The sequence below is a fragment of the Narcine bancroftii genome, chromosome 2 (genome assembly GCF_036971445.1).
Source record: "Narcine bancroftii isolate sNarBan1 chromosome 2, sNarBan1.hap1, whole genome shotgun sequence".
NCBI lineage: Eukaryota > Metazoa > Chordata > Chondrichthyes > Torpediniformes > Narcinidae > Narcine > Narcine bancroftii.
In genome coordinates this window covers 48433639-48454345 of record NC_091470.1, presented here as the reverse complement: position 1 = coordinate 48454345, position 20707 = coordinate 48433639, and the positions used below count along the sequence as shown (strand labels likewise).

At 38.8% G+C, this 20707-nt stretch overlaps 1 protein-coding gene across 2 annotated transcripts in view; it reads left to right on the top strand.

The window, feature by feature from the left end:
• Positions 1-20707, top strand: part of ryr3 (ryanodine receptor 3) — a 448180-nt gene that overhangs the window by 385276 nt on the left and 42197 nt on the right. The window contains exons 84-89 of one of the 2 annotated variants that reach the window (XM_069916619.1): positions 7928-8001; positions 8255-8272; positions 8985-9065; positions 12539-12627; positions 13733-13861; positions 17316-17420. In XM_069916619.1, the coding sequence (XP_069772720.1) occupies positions 7928-8001; positions 8255-8272; positions 8985-9065; positions 12539-12627; positions 13733-13861; positions 17316-17420 (496 nt within the window). The remainder of the gene's footprint in view (positions 1-7927; positions 8002-8254; positions 8273-8984; positions 9066-12538; positions 12628-13732; positions 13862-17315; positions 17421-20707) is intronic. The other variant, XM_069916620.1, reaches the window with a different exon arrangement.

The following is a 20707-nucleotide window of genomic DNA, read 5'->3' as shown; positions in this document are numbered from 1 at the left end:
CTGCTGGTTCCGCCTGGAGGGTTGGAGCATAGACACTGATGAGGGTGATGTGACGCTTGTTTTGAAGTGGGAGTCGCATGGACATGATTCGGTCCGAGAGGCCTGTCGGAAGGTTTTCGAGTTTGGAGGCAATGAAGCTCTTGACCATGAAGCCTACACCAGATAGGCGTCGTTCATCCGAAGGCTTGCCAGACCAGTAGAGTGTGTAGCCCGCGCCGCGTTCTTGGAGGCTGCCTACATCTGCCAGGCGGACTTCACTGAGAGCGGCTATGTCGATGTCAAGTCTGAGGAGTTCATGTGCAATGAGGGCAGACCGACGTTCAGGTCGGTGGCTGTCAGTCTTGTCTAGCATGGTTCTGATGTTCCAGCATGCTAGCTTGAGTTTGTGAGCATCTTTTGAGGGGGAGGACGTGGAGGGGGAGGACGTGGAGGGGGAGGACGTGGAGGGGGAGGACGTGGAGGGGGAGGACGTGGAGGGGGAGGACGTGGAGGGGGAGGACGTGGAGGGGGAGGACGTGGAGGGGGAGGACGTGGAGGGGGAGGACGTGGAGGGGGAGGACGTGGAGGGGGAGGACGTGGACCTGTCCTCGGGCCTGCGCAAAGGAGCTTTTAGGTGGAGTGCAGTGCGCGCAGTACTGGCCCCACCCTTTACACCCATGGTTCGTGTGCCGTGGCCAAGCAAGCTGGGACTATATACATCTGAGTATAAAGATGTAAATGAAGATGCAATAGATTCTTTTTTGAAAAATATTAACTTGCTACAGTTGAATCAAGAAGATAGACAAGAGTTGGATAAATCTTTTACAGAGAATGAAATTGAAATGGCTATAAGAGATATGCCAAATGGAAAGGCACCTGGTGAAGACGGGTTCTCTATAGAATTTTATAAAACTTTTTATGTTGATATATCTTCTATTTATAAGAATGTAATACAGCAAATTTATAAAACTTTCCAATTACCTGAATCTTGTTCTAATGCAATAATTGCAGTTATACCAAAAAAAGATAAAGATTCTTTACAGGTTTCTTCTTATTGATCAATATCATTGTTAAATGTAGATTATAAAATTGTGGCTAAAGTTATGGCTAATAGATTGGCTCAATATTTACCTAAAATAATACATAAAGATCAAACAGGATTTATAAAAAACAGATATGCGACTGATAATATTTTGCGATTAATTACTTTGATAAATAAATTTAAATCTCAAATGAATTATCCAATAGTGGTCTCATTAGATGCAGAAAAGGCTTTTGATAGAGTGGAATGGAAGTTTTTATTTAAAGTACTTGAGAAATTTTGTTTTGGTTCTTCATTTATTGGATTGATAAAGGCTTTATATAACAGTCCGAAGGCTAGAATTGCTACTAATAGACAGATTTCAGAATCTTTTGATTTAACAAGGTCTACTAGACAAGGATGTCCATTGTCACCTGCTTTATTTGCTATAGTTATTGAACCTTTGGCACAGTTAATACTTCAAAATGAAAATGTTAAGGGTATGAGAGTTTTGAATGAGGAATATAAGATTAATTTATTTGCAGATGATGTTTTATTATACCTGATATTTCCTTACCAGCAATCCAAGAATCTTTAGAAATTTATGGTCAATTATCTGGCTATAAGGTAAATTGGGCTAAAAGTGAAATTTTGTCAATTTGTAAAGATGATTATTCGATTTATAAAAATATTACGAAATTGAAGTGGACAAAACAAATTAAATATTTGGGAATTAACGTTAATACAGAATATCAAGATCTATATTGAATTAATTACCTTCCTTTAATAAAAAAGATTAAACTAGATTTGATTAGGTGGAAGGACCTCCTTTAGGTTTATTGAGGAGGATTAATACTATAAAAATGAATATTTTTCCTCGGATGCAATATTTGTTTCAATCAATTCCTTTTTTTTTTAAGTTTTTTTAAGGATTTATATAAAGCAGTTAGAGAATTTTTATGGAAGGGAAAATTTCTGAGGGTAGCAATGAAAAAATTGTTGTGGGACTTTCAATTTGGAGGATTGAGATTACCTAATTTTCAATATTATTATGAGGCAGCTCAATTTAAATTTCTTAGTGCATTAATGAATATGGAGGATCCACCCAGTTGGGCAAAGATAGAACTGGCAGTTATTTTAGAAAAATTTCTATATGAATTTTTGTTTCGATGGAATAAAAATTTGTTATGAACTTATGATGTACCAATATTGAAACATTTATTGAATCTATGGATGAGTAAACTTGATAAAATGGGGCTTAAAAATAAATGGTCTGGGTGATTGCCATTATATAATAATCAACTTGTTCCTTTTACGGTCTCCAATATCACTTTGAAACAATGGGAAAGGAAAGGAATAAAAAATTTATCTGATTGTTTTTTTGAAGGACATTTTTGTTCTTTTGAGGAATTACAAAAGAAATTTGGTATTAGTGGAAATTCTGTATTTGTGTATTATCATTTAAGAACATTTGTGGTCGTCAAATGACTTTATTGCCCAAAACTAGTTTTGAGAAATATGTACTTTCAATACCAGAAAAGGGGTATATATCTGATTTGTATTATATTTTACAAGAAATTGAAAGTAAGAAAGATTGGGATAAAGATAAGTTGAAATGGGAAAAAGATTTAGGTTCTACAATAGCTGAAGAAGCCTGGATGGAAATTTGTCAAAATAGTATTCGGAAATTGATTAATGCTAGATTAGTGATGATTAATCATAATTTTATACATCAATTATATCTAACACCAGAAAAATTTTAAAAATTTGGTCTTAGTAAGTCAGATTGTTTTTTTCATTGTGATCAGATAGCTAGTACTTTTTTACATACTGTTTGGTCTTGTGACCGATTGCAACAGTTTTGGAAAGGTATTCAATCTATATTTAATAGATTATATAATATTTGTGTTGTATTAGATCCTGATATATTTTTATTAGGGAATATGCAATCATTAATTGATTTAGGATTGAATGATTATCAGATTTCTTTTATCTATTTAGCTTTAGCAGTGCCTTAGAAATGTATAGCATCTACTTGGAAAGATAGAAATATGCTAACTTTGGATAGGTGGTATTTAGAGATGAAGTCTTGTTTAATTATGGAAAGGATATCTTTTTCAATTCAAGATAAGATGTTTTTTTATAAGTTGAAGTGGACTCCATTTGTTAAGTATATGCAATTAAGTTTGATTTAAGTATGTTCCTAGATGTGATATTTTAGATTTGATTAAAAAAAAAATTATTATTTTTATTTGTCATATTTTTCTTTTTCTTTGTGTGTCCTTTTTTAATATATAATATTATTAATTTTACTAATTCTTCACTCTTTATTTTGGGGGAGGGGAAGGGTGAGGTTTTTTTTTATATAGATTTTTTTTAGTTCTTGTATATGTAGAGGGGGTTAGGTTGAATTAAGTTTGGTTATTAATGTTGTATTGTAATTATATTATTTTATTTTATATTTTTTCTTTAAATTTAATTTTTCTTTTTATTCCTGTGATAAAACCTTTAAATAAAGTTTTTTAAAAAAAGACAGACAAAGATTTGCCGTCAGCACAAATTGCCCTTACAGAGGAAGAGAAGCAAAAGAGAGTTCCCCCTACCCCCTCCAGAGTTACGTAATTCCCCCTTTGGATTTGTCTCCAGCGATCTTGCAGTCACACAGCCTTCAGTCCAAGCCATTGGCAATCTGAGCTCCAGATCTAAGCTTCCAATGTGATCGGGAAGCCCTCAGTACCCTCCCACATTTCGATTTCAATACCCGGTACCCTTTCAGCCTGTCCCGAGCCAAAGTCCAGCAGTCTGCAACCTGGTACGAGTCCCTAACCACAGTTGCCAGCTGCCCTCAGCCTGCATTGGTTGCTTGCCTCGAATCACCAACAGCTCACCACCTATGTGTTCTTCAGCTTCAGAGTCCTCGCTGGTCTGCCACCATAGTCACCATCTTTTGGCTCATTTCCTCTGCTTCTCCTTCTCCATCTGGGGATGGTCTCACTGTTTTCTCGGGCCCTGCATTAGACTCCACTTCCCTTGTGCCTGCTGCTGATCATAGGCGCCACCATCTTAGACCCAGACCCTATGGTCACATGATTTCAAAGCAAACCACCATCAGCTCCTTTAACAGGCCACTCATAGCCAGTAGAACTAGGTGGTTACACACCATGGGGGAGTGCTTTGTTTCCACTCCCCGCTCTCCAAGGGTCTGCACCAATGGTAGTTGCTGCAGCTCTGCCATTTTTTTGGATAATAGTCACTGTATCAGACAACATGTAATTATTATGGAGTGTTCTATAATAATCCATAGAACACAGTTCAAGCCCCATGCTTAAGAATCTGTGAATATGATATCTCTTTCTTTCTTCTTTCTTTGGCTTGGCTTCGCGGACGAAAATTTATGGGGGGGTAAAAAGTCCACGTCAGCTGCAGGCTCGTTTGTGGCTGACAAGTCCGATGCGGGACAGGCAGACACGGTTGCAGCAGCTGCAGGGGAAAATTGGTTGGTTGGGGTTGGGTGTTGGGTTTTTCCTCCTTTGCCTTTTGTCAGTGAGGTGGGCTCTGCAGTCTTCTTCAAAGGAGGTTGCTGCCCGCCAAACTGTGAGGCGCCAAGATGCACGGTTTGAGGCGAGATCAGCCCACTGGCGGTGGTCAATGTGGCAGGCACCAAGAGATTTCTTTAGGCAGTCCTTGTACCTTTTCTTTGGTGCACCTCTGTCACGGTGGCCAGTGGAGAGCTCGCCATATAACACGATCTTGGGAACGCGATGGTCCTCCATTCTGGAGACGTGACCCACCCAGCTCAGCTGGATCTTCAGCAGCGTGGACTCGATGCTGTCGACCTCTGCCATCTCGAGTACTTCGACGTTAGGGATGAAAGCGCTCCAATGGATGTTGAGGATGGAGCGGAGACAACGCTGGTGGAAGCGTTCTAGGAGCCGTAGGTGATGCCGGTAGAGGACCCATGATTCGGAGCCGAACAGGAGTGTGGGTATGACAACGGCTCTGTATACGCTTATCTTTGTGAGGTTTTTCAGTTGGTTGTTTTTCCAGACTCTTTTGTATAGTCTTCCAAAGGCGCTATTTGCCTTGGCGAGTCTGTTGTCTATCTCATTGTCGATCCTTGCATCTAATGAAATGGTGCAGCCGAGATAGGTAAACTGGTTGACCGTTTTGAGTTTTGTGTGCCCGATGGAGATGTGGGGGGGGCTGGTAGTCATGGTGGGGAGCTGGCTGATGGAGGACCTCAGTTTTCTTCAGGCTGACTTCCAGGCCAAACATTTTGGCAGTTTCCGCAAAGCAGGACGTCAAGCGCTGAAGAGCTGGCTCTGAATGGGCAACTAAAGCGGCATCGTTTGCAAAGAGTAGTTCACGGACAAGTTTCTCTTGTGTCTTGGTGTGAGCGTGCAGGCGCCTCAGATTGAAGAGACTGCCATCCGTGCGGTACCGGATGTAAACAGCGTCTTCATTGTTGAGGTCTTTCATGGCTTGGTTCAGCATCATGCTGAAGAAGATTGAAAAGAGGGTTGATGCTAGAACACAGCCTTGCTTCATGCCATTGTTAATGGAGAAGGGTTCAGAGAGCTCATTGCTGTATCTGACCCGACCTTGTTGGTTTTCGTGCAGTTGGATAACCATGTTGAGGAACTTTGGGGGACATCCGATGCGCTCTAGTATTTGCCAAAGCCCTTTCCTGCTCACGGTGTCGAAGGCTTTGGTGAGGTCAACAAAGGTGATGTAGAGGAAAGAATATGATATATTTGCATGTGAAAATATGATAAACATCCCTAACAATGAAAGTGATCAAAAAGCAGTTGGAATGTTACAATAACTGGGTTTATGAATATGGAACAGGTATGGAGAGACAATCAAAGTTAAGAACCAGGAAAAATTAGAAAACAAAACATAAAGGGAAAGAATAAAAACAAATGGAATATTGTTGATAGAATAGAGACACAGAGAAAATTAATGATTCTGTTTTGATCAGCTGAGAATGGGTGAGTAAGGTTGTTTGTGGCATCTCACCTAATCTGGAAAAGATAACAGAAGTAGAAGTTGAATGAGAACTGAGGACAGATAAAATATACAGGAAATGCAGAATCAGAATGCAGCAGTTGTCAAAAATTGTTCTCAAGTATGCAGTGATGTACCTGGAGAGAACACAAAACAAAGTTTGTCACTGCACCTCAGAACACGTGACAATAAACAACCAATTCAGTTAAATTTGGAATTAAAGAGAATGCCAAAGCAGCCCAGAAATTTAGATGGCACTTCTAGAGGGAAAATAAAACTGAGTTAATAGTGCTGGTTGATGATTTTGTATCAGAACTGCCCTGCTCTGGCTCTAGAAAGGCTGGTGATCTGAAATTGTGTGATATGATGAAGCTCAAGTTGGACTTATCTGGAAAATTGTAGGGGAATAAACGCAAAGTCAGAATGGGAGTAGATAGAGCAATAAAGTGACAGACATCTGCATGTTTAAGGTTATCCTTCTAGACTGAACAGTAGCGATGTTCTTAAAGCAGTCACAATCTATGTCTGGATTCTCCAATGAACTGGCGGCCACTGTTTCTCTCTCTACAGGTGCTGCTTGACCTGCTGAGTATTTAATGCATTTCACGTTTTTATTTGAAATTATTAGCCTCTGTAGTTTTTTTTTACTTTTGGATTTATTAGGGAAGTGTGCTTATAAGTCATGCTGGTTGACTCTGAACAGCCTCTATAATGGCCAACCAGTTACAGCAGATCAATAATATAGTCCAGAAAATTAATATAGCCCACCACAATTTAAGGATTATTAGTGATGGGCAAGAAGATTGTCATGCCCTTCAAGGACTAGATTTATGAACCAGCCAAGTGTCACCTTGGATAGTGAAGGCCTGTGAAATTTTAAATGATACAACATGACCCATGAATCCCAAGCAGCTGGAGAAAACCCATGAGATCACGGGGAAAACATACATTTTATATGCATGTAAAAGTCGATACCATGTAAATGTAGACACTTCCACCCCTCTAGTTTTGGCCCCAGCCACCCACCTACTGGAACTCCAGATGCCCTGACCATGAACTCTCGCTTAGCCCAGGCCACCTACCCACTGAAGCTCCTGACACCCCAACCTCAGGTTCTTGTCTAGACTGCAGCATCCCTCTCATCCAAACTCCCAACGCCCTGACTATGGACTTTCACCTAGGCCTCAGCCGCCCGCCCATCTGAGATCACGATGCCCTGAACGCAGACTTAACATCCAGTCATCCTGTCCCGACCGCCCGCCCAGCTGATTGCCTATCCAAGCGGATCTTAGCTCCTGGTGCCCTGAACAAGAACTGACCACCCGCCCACTCCAAATGCAAACTTACCACCTAGTCCTGGCCATCTGCCCATCTGAGCTCCTCTCACACATGGTCTTGCCACCCAGTCTTGGCCACCCACCTACCTATCCGAGCTCCCAACACTCCAAACACAGACTTACCACCCGGTCCCCCCCCCCCACCCACCTGAGCTCCCAACACCCCAAATGACACAGGTACTTTCCAAAGTCAAAAGTAAAATGCATGTAATTGTCGACCCCCTTAATTTCACCCTAAAAATTGGTTCACAAAATTTGACACTTACATGCATATATTTGGTGTGCATACTTTTGATTATTGAAACCAATACAAATTAGCAGTTTAAAAACGACACACATGAATAAATATTATTATGTTCATGTCTTTCTTAATATTTATATAAAGTTTTTGTAACAAATTGTGCATGTAAGAGTAAAAATGAGTATGTCATTTTTTTTATGTCATGGCTTTCAAAGTTTATTGTATATGGCTCTTGCGTTAAGCAAGTTTAACCACTCCTGTTCTAATCTAATGATTTCTCAATCTCCCGTGAGGAAGGCAACTTTTCTTCTTGTTTCTTTTCTTTCATTTATTTAATTTTAGCATCCTTGATTTGAATGCCTTTGAGAGACAAAACAAAGCAGAAGGTTTGGGAATGGTGACTGAAGATGGAACACGTAAGAACTGCATCTTTTATTATGTTATTCGAACAACATCAAGTTGATCCACTAGAAATATAAATTTAACACATTATTTCTTACAGACTGTTGTTCTGTAATTGCACCTTTGTTATTTTATAATTACCTCATTCTCATTGTTAAGCTTAACTTGTCTTACAAGTTCACATCATTAGAGCTCATGCTTTTGTATTTATTTGGTATATTTTATTGATAATCACTTGGATTTTTTTTCTCCTTCATTGAACTACAGTCATTGTTCGTGAACATGGTAAATACATGGTTTGGATATTTTTGAATGGCAAAACTGACCAAACATGGACCAGAAAAAAATACTAATAAGTTTCATAATTTTTAAAAACTGGGAATTGTCATTCTTTAATCGTCAGAGGATGCAAATACACAGTTTTTAATCTGGTCCATTAAATCTGCTTATTCCATGACTTGCATTGAGTGTAACATGAAATTGCTTGTTCGTTTGCATTCTTCTGAAAGTTTTTGATATTTGTCAATAGGGAATGCACTTTAAAACAAGAATAAATATAAAGCTTATGTTTTGGATAACATGTTCGGATTTAATTTTATATTCTTTGTGTGCCTTTGAATGCACGTTAGAGCTTTGTGTGTGTGTGTGTGTGTGTTTGTGTTTTAATGGCATCAATATTCAAAGTTTATATTTACATTAGTATTGCATTTGTTGTTTTTGTCATTTAAACCATTAATACATCAAAGAAAATAAATAAATTCATAAATTTGTGCAAGATACTGAACTTTAAGATTAACTTTAAAATCTGAGTCTGTAGTATATAAACAATAGCAACTTAAAACAATATGATATAAATTAATTTTATTTTATAGTATCATTTGATGTTGTGAATAGTTATCACTTATTAAGCATTGATTTTAAATAGTTTCAAAGCTGTCATGCTATGCACAGGAGTATATTTCACAGTAAGCGTCTAATTTTACTTCAACTTCTCCAGGTGACAAGGTGTTGCAGAATGATGAATTTACCCGGGATCTGTTTCGTTTCTTGCAGTTGCTTTGTGAGGGACATAACGATGGTAGGTTCAGTTCGACGATGTGCAACAAAATGAGCTCAACTACCTGAAAGTTGAATTAAAGCAGAGGAGACGCACATTTACTTTCCATGATTTTACTTGGTTGGTCAGAAGAATAACCTTATTAGGAACAAGCATCATTTGCAATGTTCTCAGAACTGTGAGGCTGTCAAAACATTACATTTTGTAGATGAGTTAATTCAGTAAAAGTACATTCATTATGCATGGAGTGACATTGCTTTAAATGCTCTATAATGATGTTTAAAAATTCTGCATTATGTAATGTGATCTGCTTTGACAGTGGTCAAACACTATGGAATTTGCTTTGCCTCTGACAATAGACAATAGGTGAAAGAGTAGGCCATTTGGCCCTTCAAGCCAGCACCACCATTCACTGTGATCATGGCTGATCATCCATAATCTCTACCTGTTCCTGCCTTCTCCCATATCCCTTGTCTCCGCTATCTTTAAGAGCTCTATCTAACTCTTTCTTGAAAGCATCCAGAGAATTGACCTCCACTGCCTTCTGAGGCAGAGCATTCCACAGATCCACAACTCTGGGTGAAAATAATTCTTCCTCAACTCCATTCTAAATGGCCTAACCCTTATTCTTAAACTGTGGCCTTTGGTTCTGGACTCCATCAACATCAGGAACATTCCTACCTCTAGCATGTCCAATCCCTTAATAATCTTAGATACTTCAATCAGATCCACTCTCATCCTTCTGAACTCCAGTGTCTACAAGCACAGTCGCTCCAATCTTTCAACATATGACAGTTCCGCTGTCCCGATAATTAACCTCGTGAACCGACGTTTCACTCCTTCAATAGCAAGAATGTCCTTCCTCAAACATGGAGATCAAAACTGCGCAGAATACACCAGGTGCAGTGACTTGAAGGAAGGTAGTAAAACACAAAGGTCTGCACTGTAGTTGCTAGAGAAACTCAGCTGGTCAAACAGTGCACTTTATGAAGCAAAGATAAAGATACATAACCAATGTTTCGGGCTTAAGCCCTTCATCAAGACATGGAAAAATGTTGCCAAAACATTTGTTTGGGTACCTGCCAACATTTTTTCATACCTTGATGGAATCACAAATGGCAATGAGAAAGCATACAGGAGGGAGATAGATCAGCACGTTGAATGGTGTTGTGACAGATTATTATCATATTTTATATTGTATATAGAAATGTTTTTGAATGAGATAGATTGTGGGATAGTGTAGGTCACAAACAAACACAAACACTTCACAAAACAGATCTCATCTAAAATGCAAGAGCTTTGCCTAAACTAGATACTCCGGGCTAAGAATTAGAAGGGGGTTAAGTTAACTTAATAGTAATAAGTTAACGTTTGATTCTCATTTTATATTTAAAGAAAATTAAAAGCAACTTTTGTTTAAGTAACCATTAGTCTTGGTGAATTTCTATTGCTGCTGGGTTTTGGGGCCTTCTGGACCTGTAACATTGTAACGACAACAACCTTGCACTCATGTCAGCAAAACCAAGGAGATGATTGTGGACTTCAGAAGGAAGTCATGGGAACACGACCCACTCCTCATCAAGGGCTCAATAGTGGAGAGGGTCAAGAACTTCAAGTTCCTGGGTGTCAAGATCTCCGAGAATCTGTCTTGGAGCCTCCATATTGATGCAATCACAAAGAAGGCTCACCAGCGATGTGATGTGATGTGTCTGAGGAGATTTGGTATGTCACTGAAGACTCTTGTAAACTTCTACAGCTGTACTGTGGAGAGCATTGTGGCTGGTTGCATCACTGCTTGGTATGGAGGTGCCAACTCTCACGACAAGAATAAACTCTTGAGGTTGTTAATTCAGTCTGCATCATCACAGGCACCAGACTTCATTCCATCAAGGACATCTACATGAAGCGGAATCTTAAAAAAGCAGCTCTATCCTCAAAGATCCTCAACACCAATGCCATGCCTTCTTAACAGGGATTGGACATGCTAGAGGCTGGAAACATGTTCCCAATGTTGAGGGAGTCTAGAACCAGAGGCCACAGTTTAAGAATAAGGGGTAGGCCATTTAGAATGGAGTTGAGGAAGAACTTTTTCACCTAGAGAGTTGTGAGCAAAAGTAAAGATGCCTAAAGATGAGCACTCAGTAGCACAAGAACAGCTTCTTCCCCATCAATGAACCAAAGCCACTGTCTTACTCTTCATGCACTATAATTATTATTATTTTATTTTATTTTTTTAGAGTAATGTCATAAGATGGTCATGTTTGTTTGCACTGTGACACTGCCACAAAACATCGAATTTCATGACGATAAATTATGATCCTGATTCTGATTTTGAATGTATCAGATGGTTTGTAGCTTGCAAACGCTGCCTGTAGATTTTGTTTTCTGCCTTTACCAGTCATGAAGTCACCACTCTATATGGTTTCTCTGTTCTCTCCACCTCTTCACTTCTGCAGCTTACAATGCTTTCTCACTTTTCCCATTCTAATGAAGGATAATTGGTCTGAAAGTGCAACTCTCTCACTCTCCTCTGTGATACAGCTTGACCTGCTGGGTTCTTCCAGCATTTTTTGCTGCTGTTTTGTATTTCCAGCATCTGCAGTTTGTTGATCCAATTCATATTCATGTAATCCTTTCAATGCAAATTTAAAAAGTAATTTGTATCAAGATTGCTTCTAATAGGAGATCCAAGATGGTGGCAATGGGTTGTAGGATAATTGAAGGAAAAGAGAATAAAGGATAAATACAAGAAGATCCCCTAAAATAAAAAGACCCCAAAAAGACAACCAAGTGGAAGAAAGAGTGAGAAGGGAAAGAAAAAAGATGGGAAAAAGAACAAAGAGATTGGATGGAGGAAGAGACTCAATGCATGGTGGAGGTAGAGAAGCCGACCCGAGGACAAACAAGATGTTGGTGGTGGTGGCAGCGACAACAGAGCTCCAAAACTTCCCAAGGAAACAAGGCTCACCCGGGAAGGAGAAACAGGATGGTCCCAATAAGGTTGGATCCGAGGAAAGGACATGACCAAAGCAGCAGGAGTGTGGGAGAGAAAGAGGCCCAAGGTTACAGGGGCCTAGATGAGAAGGAGCTGACCATGACAAGGGTGACGACAGGAGTGCTGTTGGGCACAGACGGTTCAGGGAACCAAAGTCGGGGAAACGGACCCAAGGAGAAGCCGATGGTGACGCAGACGGTGACAGGAGCACTGTCGGGAAGTGGGAGATTTCTTCAAGGAGGCTTTGAGCACATTTTGAATCTTTTTCACTATCCATCTGTTAACCTCTTTCTGTGACAGAGTTTGAAATGATTTTTTTTATTTACAGACTCTCGTGAAAACCAAATTCTGGCGAAGTGCACATTGTAACCTCTGCTGGATGTCGATCATGAGTGGCCTTTGTATTCTCAGATTGTAATTCATATTCTAAATTGGATAAAAACTTTTACTTTATGTACATGACAATTAATTGTGTAATCTTTAATATTTTAACCCATAGATTTCCAGAATTACCTGAGAACTCAAACAGGAAACACGACCACAGTGAACATCATCATCAGCACTGTGGACTATTTACTGCGTCTTCAGGTATTCCCAAAATATACTGAACTTGTTAACACATTTATGTAGCCATATTTAGGACCATAGGGAAAGAAAAACTTGAATGCCTGTTGATTTTTTTCCTTTTCTGCATACAAGGTCCTGTCAGATTAGATGTTATAAACTGATAGCCTCAGTTATATTTCTAGTCAAGGCCACATCTCATAACATTGTTGATCTTTTCTTCTTCTTCTTCTTTGGCTTGGCTTCGCGAATGAAGATTTATGGAGGGGTATGTCCACGTTTGCTGCAGGCTCGTTGGTGACTGACAAGTCCAATGCGGGACAGGCAGGCACGGTTGCAGCGGTTGCAAGGGAAAATTGGTGGGTTGGGTGTTGGGGTTTTCCTCTTTTGTCAGTGAGGTGGACTCTGCGGTCTTCTTCAAAGGAAGTTGCTGCCCGCCGAACTGTGAGGTGCCAAGATGCACGGTTGGAGGCGAGATCAGCCCACTGGTGGTGGTCAATGTGGCAGGCACCAAGAGATTTCTTTAGGCAGTCCTTGTACCTCTTCTTTGGTGCACTTCTGTCTCAGTGGCCAGTGGAGAGCTCGCCATAGAACACAATCTTGGGAAGGCAATGGTCCTCCATTCTGGAGACGTGACCCACCCAGCGCAGTTGGATCTTCAGCAACATGGATTCGATGCTTGTGGACTCTGCCAGCTCGAGTACTTCTCTGCAGTAAGAAATAACAATATCTATTGAAGAGTAGAAAATTGGAGAGCTCATTTTAAGACCTTTCAGTCTCCTCAGTAATTCATCAAATAATACGATAGTCATCACTCAGTTACATAATCTAAGACTGTCTTGTCAAATATTCTGCTCTCAAATATTCACCTGAATGAATATCAGATATTCAAAAATCATCACATAGCAATATAATTTTATTTTGCCTAAAAAAAAAATGTTATTGTCCTCAGTGATTTCTAATCTTCCATTCATTGACATTTTCTGAAAGCTGAAGCGAGAGGGACAGAAGAGGAATGCACAGAATGCTGAGCTCAACACAACCCGTATTCTGTGAAGGCAGACTTGTGAAGTATATTCTTTTGTTCAACAAAAGAATAATTAACATTATTCATCTCATTAAATTCCAGGAGTCAATCAGTGATTTCTATTGGTATTACTCAGGAAAAGATGTTATGGATGGGCAAGGTCAACGCAACTTCTCAAAAGCACTAGCCGTGGCCAAACAAATCTTCAATTCATTGACTGAGTATATCCAGGTAATGCAACTTCTGCAGAAATGGTACTTCATCTATTTTGAAAATCAACTCTGCTTCTTAAATAATTGCCATGTAGCTTTAACTTTTGAAGTATTGCAAATCATTACCAAATTCATTGGCATGAATCACTGTCAACTAAGCATAATAGATCCTCTGAAGGGATTTAGATTATGTAGACATTCAGTAAATTTTACATTTTAAGCCTTGACTGCATTTAAGCCACACTAATAGTATTCGCATGTATAAACACAGGGCCCACACATTAGAAGCCAAATAAATGGAAAGCTTTTTGGGACATCCAAGGACTTGAGTTGTTTATTTCTTTAATTCAGACATTAGAATTAAATCTAAATGCATTTCTTCTCCAGAATTCAAAGATTAAATCTCTGAAGAAGTGACAAAGGGGAGTCAAGTAATAAGACTATTTGTACTTTGACTGGAAGCAAAAGTTTTATACTGTGGTAGAGTAGATAAATTTGATGAGAAAGGTTAACAGAATATTAAAAGGTAGCACCTTTATAAAGCTAATGTTGTTCTCTATGTATTGTGAGGAACTTTAATGAAAAGATGTGAATAAAACCTCAAGATACACAGTTCTGTATTATCCTCTGTACAAAGGAAGAGAATTGGCAGAGGGGGTCAGCAGCAATGCTCTGTATTAAAATGAAGATAGAATTGTCATTGTTGACAATGAAGAAAACTCCCTGCAATGATCTGTATCTGTGGTGTGACATTCTCCTTATAAGATACCTGTTGTTTTTCAGTTCATAAGGACATTATTTAGCTAATTAAGCCGACGATCACAAACAGCCAAAGAGGACAAAAAAATACTTCACTAATTAAACAGTTTAATGTGCTGAATTAAAGTTTGAACATCACAAGCTGGAAGCTGAGAAATTGTTTATCATATCAGCATGTAAAATGTATAAATCTATAAAATTATGTGAGGAATGACGTGCATAAATTCATTCTTTGAAGACTGCTGAGCAATAAGTTTGGCTTTTGTGTACAAGTAACATTGATAAAATATGCAACATTTCATAAGCTTTTCTAAATATTGAGAAGTAATATTAATTTGAGAATCGTATTGTTTCACATCAAATCAAGTGATTTTACTTTCATTCTTATGAAAAAGAGCTCAAAAATCAAATCAATGTTGGGAAAAGTTGACAGCAATTTCAGGATTTCTGCATTGTTGCTTTTGTGGAAACACCCACATTGCTGTCAGCAGATAGTTTTAACCTTATTACTACCATAAAATTCATGCTAATGAAGTTTTTTCGAGAAGGCAGAGAGCAAAAGCAAGACTTGTTCATGTAGCATCTCTTAAATCCTTGCATTATAGTAAATATTTCTGAAATGACTCCTTGCTGTAAAATGTGAAATGCTGAACCATTTACTCAGATCAAGGTCCAGCAAAGATCAGTGTGATAATGATCAGCTCATCCCTTTTTCAGATGGATTGGAACAAATGCAGCAAAGTTTGTTTATCAGGTCACTGGTTACCTAGGGAGCACTCCCCTACTTATCAATAAAATAATATCATGAGGTATTTTGCATTATCTGAGGCCAGATAGATTGCAATCTAGTGCTTCATCCCAACTGTGGACCATTGGCAATGCTGCATGAAGTTTACAGTGAATATATTGTTATTTTATGGAGTGTGAATAGAATCTTTAAAGCTCCAACTCAAAGATCTATTTCCTAATACTGATCATTACATCTTCAGGAGTATATCTAAATTTTGGTTTCTGATGAAATGATTTGGTAATAAAATTCATGCCTAATATTTGATCAAGGAAAAACTAAAATAAAAGCTAAAAAGGAATGTTTAAACTTCTCATCATATCTTTGGGGAAAGCCTATTATATTTTCTAACCTTTAATTTATATTTCAAATCTAGCAATGTGAGATTAGTTAACAACTACATTATCATTGTATCATGCATTAACAAAATGGGTGACAGTGAGCTGGTTTGGAGTTCCTAAGTTTCAATGAAATGTTCGGGGTGGGGCATTAAAGAAGGATAATTGATAATGAAAGAGTGTCTGTTGACCACATTGTATTAGCCTGTGAGTAGAGTTACCTGCCCTTAGAGTGATCTGTCACTTCCTCAGAATGTACATCCATTTAAGGGAAGAGGAACAGAACAATGGTGAAAACTGCAGCGCCCTCTTTCAATAGAAGAAGAGTACTTTGCCAAAATATGCAAGGAATGGAGGGCGGTCATATAAAATCACATAATTAATTTCAATCTCGATCACTTGCAGCCACACAGCTGTCAAAAATGACTGACAGTGAGATTATATAATCATTCACATTCTGTCCGTGATAACACTGACATCAAAAAAAGCGTAGCTTGGATAGGCAGGTGATGATGAAGGCAATGAAGAAATTGAAAAATGGATTGGGCAGATTGGCTGAAATATGATTTGCTGAGAGTCAACAGTAACTGTTTGAGAAGAACATTCTTTTTTTGTTTACAACTTCTATGCATTTCAGTGATTTTGGACATTTGGATGTACAGGCAGTCCCCAGGTTAAAAAAACTAGTTCCATTACCTAGGACTGTCTTTAACTCTAATTTGTATTTAAGTCAGAACAAGTAAATAAGGTCCTATTTAGCGTCAATTAGTCAACACCTTTCTATGCATGTAAAATATTTAAGAAACACTTCCAATATAGTGCATAATTGGATGATGTAGGAGAAGATGATGGAGAGATGGCTATTGTTAGAGAGGATGGGCCTGATTCTGGAGAGACAGGGTTTGATTCTACTGCTGGAGAGAGGGATCACAACACTTGCATCAGATTTATGCATGGTTATTCCATTGTTATGTATGTACAGTACAGTAGTTTCAGGGCTTTTCCCCTGGTAGATTTGGAACAATACAAATACAGTGTAGGTGCATTAGGATTTTTGCCACATGAGATGGAATCAGTTGCAAAAAGGCATCTGTTCATTTCTAGCCGCCGTTAACCCAAGGAGGCAGCAAAGAGTCACCAAACTATTGGTTCACTTGTAAACTAGGCAAAATAAGTGTTTAGAGTACTGTACAGGTGTGATGTTCGAATCTGTACTTTTCAATTTCGAATCTGTCCCTGTGTCTGTGATATGCGGTACACTACTCCCTTGTGGTGCTGGGCGATGGTAGCATCACTTGAGAGTATCGTACACCATACTCTCTCGTGATGCTGACTCAACCATGCTCAAACCGAAAATTGATGGCATTCTACTTCTGGCTGGCTTGTTGGTTCGTAGGTACGCGTTGTTCATAAATCAGATGTTTTTAACCTGAAACTGCCTGTAAACTAAAAAGGAAATCTAAATTCATGCTGTGTGAGTTGTAATCAATAACATTTAACCAATCAAAGAACTAACATCCAAACAGTCTTCAGAGTTTGTCAATGGCATTCTATTCTAAAAGAGATCTAATTTAATTTTATTCATGCAGGGTCCTTGCATTGGTAACCAGCAGAGTCTTGCCCATAGCAGGCTCTGGGACGCAGTGGTTGGTTTCCTGCATGTTTTTGCTAATATGCAAATGAAACTTTCTCAGGTATGTTTGCCATTCCACTGCTAATAAACACAAGGTCTTGAAATCCCTGTACTCTTAATATTGTTTAAAAAAAAATTGTATATGGCTTCCAAGGATTTGAGATTTGCTTCTTAATCTCTCATGTGAATTTCTTTACTCGGACCATATGTATTGATCATTTCACATATGGAATGGAGTTGTCTTGAAATAAATCTATCATCCTGCATTTTTTTGAAAATAGAGATTGGAAAAATATAATGATGGAAAGTGTTTTGTAATGAAAAACTTTGAATAGAGTTTCATTAAGAGGAAAACATTCCACTGGTTGGAGTCATACTTAGCATAAAGTTGATTTAGCATGTCAGTCCCAGGGCAATCATGCAGTTTCTCAAGATTCTGCTCTCAACCCATCCATTTACAGCTACTTCATCAATAATTTTCCTTCTACCTTAAAACCAGACAAAGCTGCATTTACTGATTATTTCTATTCACAACTCCTCAGAAAATGCAGCACCTCATATAGCAACATTAGACAACATTCACATGGGCTCCAAAGTGGCAAGTAAAAGTGATTCCGCTTAAGTCACAGAAAATGAATTCCACTTGTTTGACAACCTGCTCTTGATATTAAGCAATATTATCTTTGCCACATCCCCCTAACATTAATATCAAGTGTGGATGTGGGCTGTGGGAGTTTGGTGGTGTGGTTAGCGATTGGACCAGCCATCAAAGTACAGTAAAAACCTCTGGTATCCCGAATTCAAGCAAATGGCAGCCTCAAGCAACCAGCAAAAAAAATTGAAAATAAATTTTAAATAATTAAGAATAAAATAATAGATAAAAATACACAAGTTTAAAATTGTAAATGTTCTCTAAAGTAACACATATACCTTTGGTGAAGATAGACAGTGGAGTGTCTTGGTCATGCTTTGCTCATAGCAGTTGTTCGAATAAAGTGTGTGGAACAGCAATGGTGTCACCCAGGATGAAGTACTGGTTGATGCTGCTTGCCATTGGGATGACTCACTTAAAGTGTCTCCTTATCCCTGCTTGGTACGAGTCACCCTGGTCAGGGGCTTTATCTGTAAACTTGGGGGGTGGGGTGTTAATTATCTATAAGGTTATTGTTCACCTTTTGGGCACACTGTGAAGGGATAGGAACCTGAAGGTGCTGCAATGGTTAAATATTTTCAAAGTATGAGACTGAAAATAAAGTAAAATATTTTAAGGTTTATATATTCATGCAAGTGAAGTTTGTTCACTCTAAGTACAGTATAGTATTTTTGTCTTTTAAACTGTTTATTCTTAATGCAGGTGTATTAGTTAGACAATGAGAGAGTAAGTCTCAAGCAATGGGAAATTACACTTATCCAGCATCTACCAATCCCCATAGGTATCGGATACTAGGGGTGTTACTGTACTATAGTACTATAGTTACAGGAGTAGCTGAGATACTATGCGTCCTGTTAAAAATAAGCTCCTGATACCCCAGATCCTCATCATTATCTATAAGGCACAAGTTATATGGATTTTTGTCCACTGGCTGGGTGAATGTAGTAGCTCCAACAATTCTCCATCAAGGTCATATTAACTGGATTTAGAGACTCAATCAAGAGCCTCTTCAAACCCTAGCATAATTCAGCCAATCAATGAAGGAAGCATCTGCATCATATCAAAGAATGAAAACATTTTCAGAAAATCTAAAGAGACTGAAGAAGCAAGGCTAGATGACATCACCATTTGGAGATTAAATCTAGGTCCTCCTGGTCAGGATCTGAGCCCTAAATAAATCCTTTTAAATATTCCTGGCATTTACATTGTGTTCACGGCGTTTGCAGAATGCAACCAATAAAATATGATACAATATTTTTATTGTCATTTAAGACCAGACTGTAAAACAGTGCACAGTAATGAACGAAATAACATTCCTCCAAGCCATAATGCTACCTACGTATCAGGAGATTATGCAGAAACAACGTAGACAACACAAGATTTCGCCATTCCTATACCAGACAAAACAAAAGAAAAAAAAAACATGACAGAAGACTGGAACACCCTACACCCTGAATAAAAAACAATGCAGCAAAAGATGAAAAAAATCTAAACAATAGTCAAAGCGGAGACAAGTTGCATTTTTTTAGAATTAGATTTTAAAAAGTCAAGTAGCTTGAAGTGAAGAACTGTCACACAGTTCACATATCCATATGGGCCCACAAGCTTTGGCACAATAACGATAGAATGACCCAATGACCTCTTTGCCCACCCTACCATTCACTGCAGGGTCCCACTGTCCAAGACTGCACAGCCTCCAGAACATCCAGGCCAGGCACTCGACATGGCCGCTCTGGGCTCCCCAACACTTCCACCATGAACACACTGACTTCCAGATCCTCCCAGCCAGGCGCAAGTCGCAGCCAGCTCCAGCACACCTCCACAAAAACCCCCCCATAGCGTCTCCTCCTCAGCCACTAGCTGCAAACAATGTCAAAATCTGGAGGCCTCATCCTCACAACAGAGGCTCGATCACACAGCAGACCAGGCTGCACAGTCCTACCACTTTCTTCCAAAGGTCTGAACTTTACTTTGCAGTTCACACATTTTCACATCTCCACTGCACTCTACTGACCAATGCTCAACAATTAGGAATTGTTGCATGGCACCTTGCTTAACCGTTGCAGTGGCATCAGGTTCAGAGAAGCTACAGCAACCACTGCCGTGCCGCCATCAAAGAAAAAAGTCATAATAGAATAACCTTCTAATTTATTTGAGTACAGCAAAAGAAAATTTATGCATTATCACTGTATATCCCCAAGGCCATTGTTCACTTTATATTAGAATTAGAAAATTATATTTAAATGCGATTTAGCTCCTGTAATGTGGTCTGGAGCCCATTTACTGGGTAAAAAGCAAGTGCCACCAGCCTTTATATTTTCAACATAATCAGCAAAACAAGTTATTTATTTTAAAAATCAGTAGGTTCATTTAAGAGAATCACATTTTATGTAAATGAGAAACACAAGAGGGAAAATATTGCTTTTTTATGGAGGTGCAATGAATTTCCGGTCTCTAAATCCATTTAAGATGACCTTTCACTGGAATCAGAGACACGCAGGCCAGTTGGTAAAATTGCCACTTCATCACTTGGAGTCATCTTGCTGTCAAAATAGTCTCAGCATTGAATTGCTCCCAAAGTAACAATGGGGTTCATAAGATTACTGTTATTTATAAGTAAGTGGTCCATTAATTACAGATGAGTGAAGAATTACTTTTGAATCCTCCAAGATGGCTGAATGCCACTCGCTCAGACT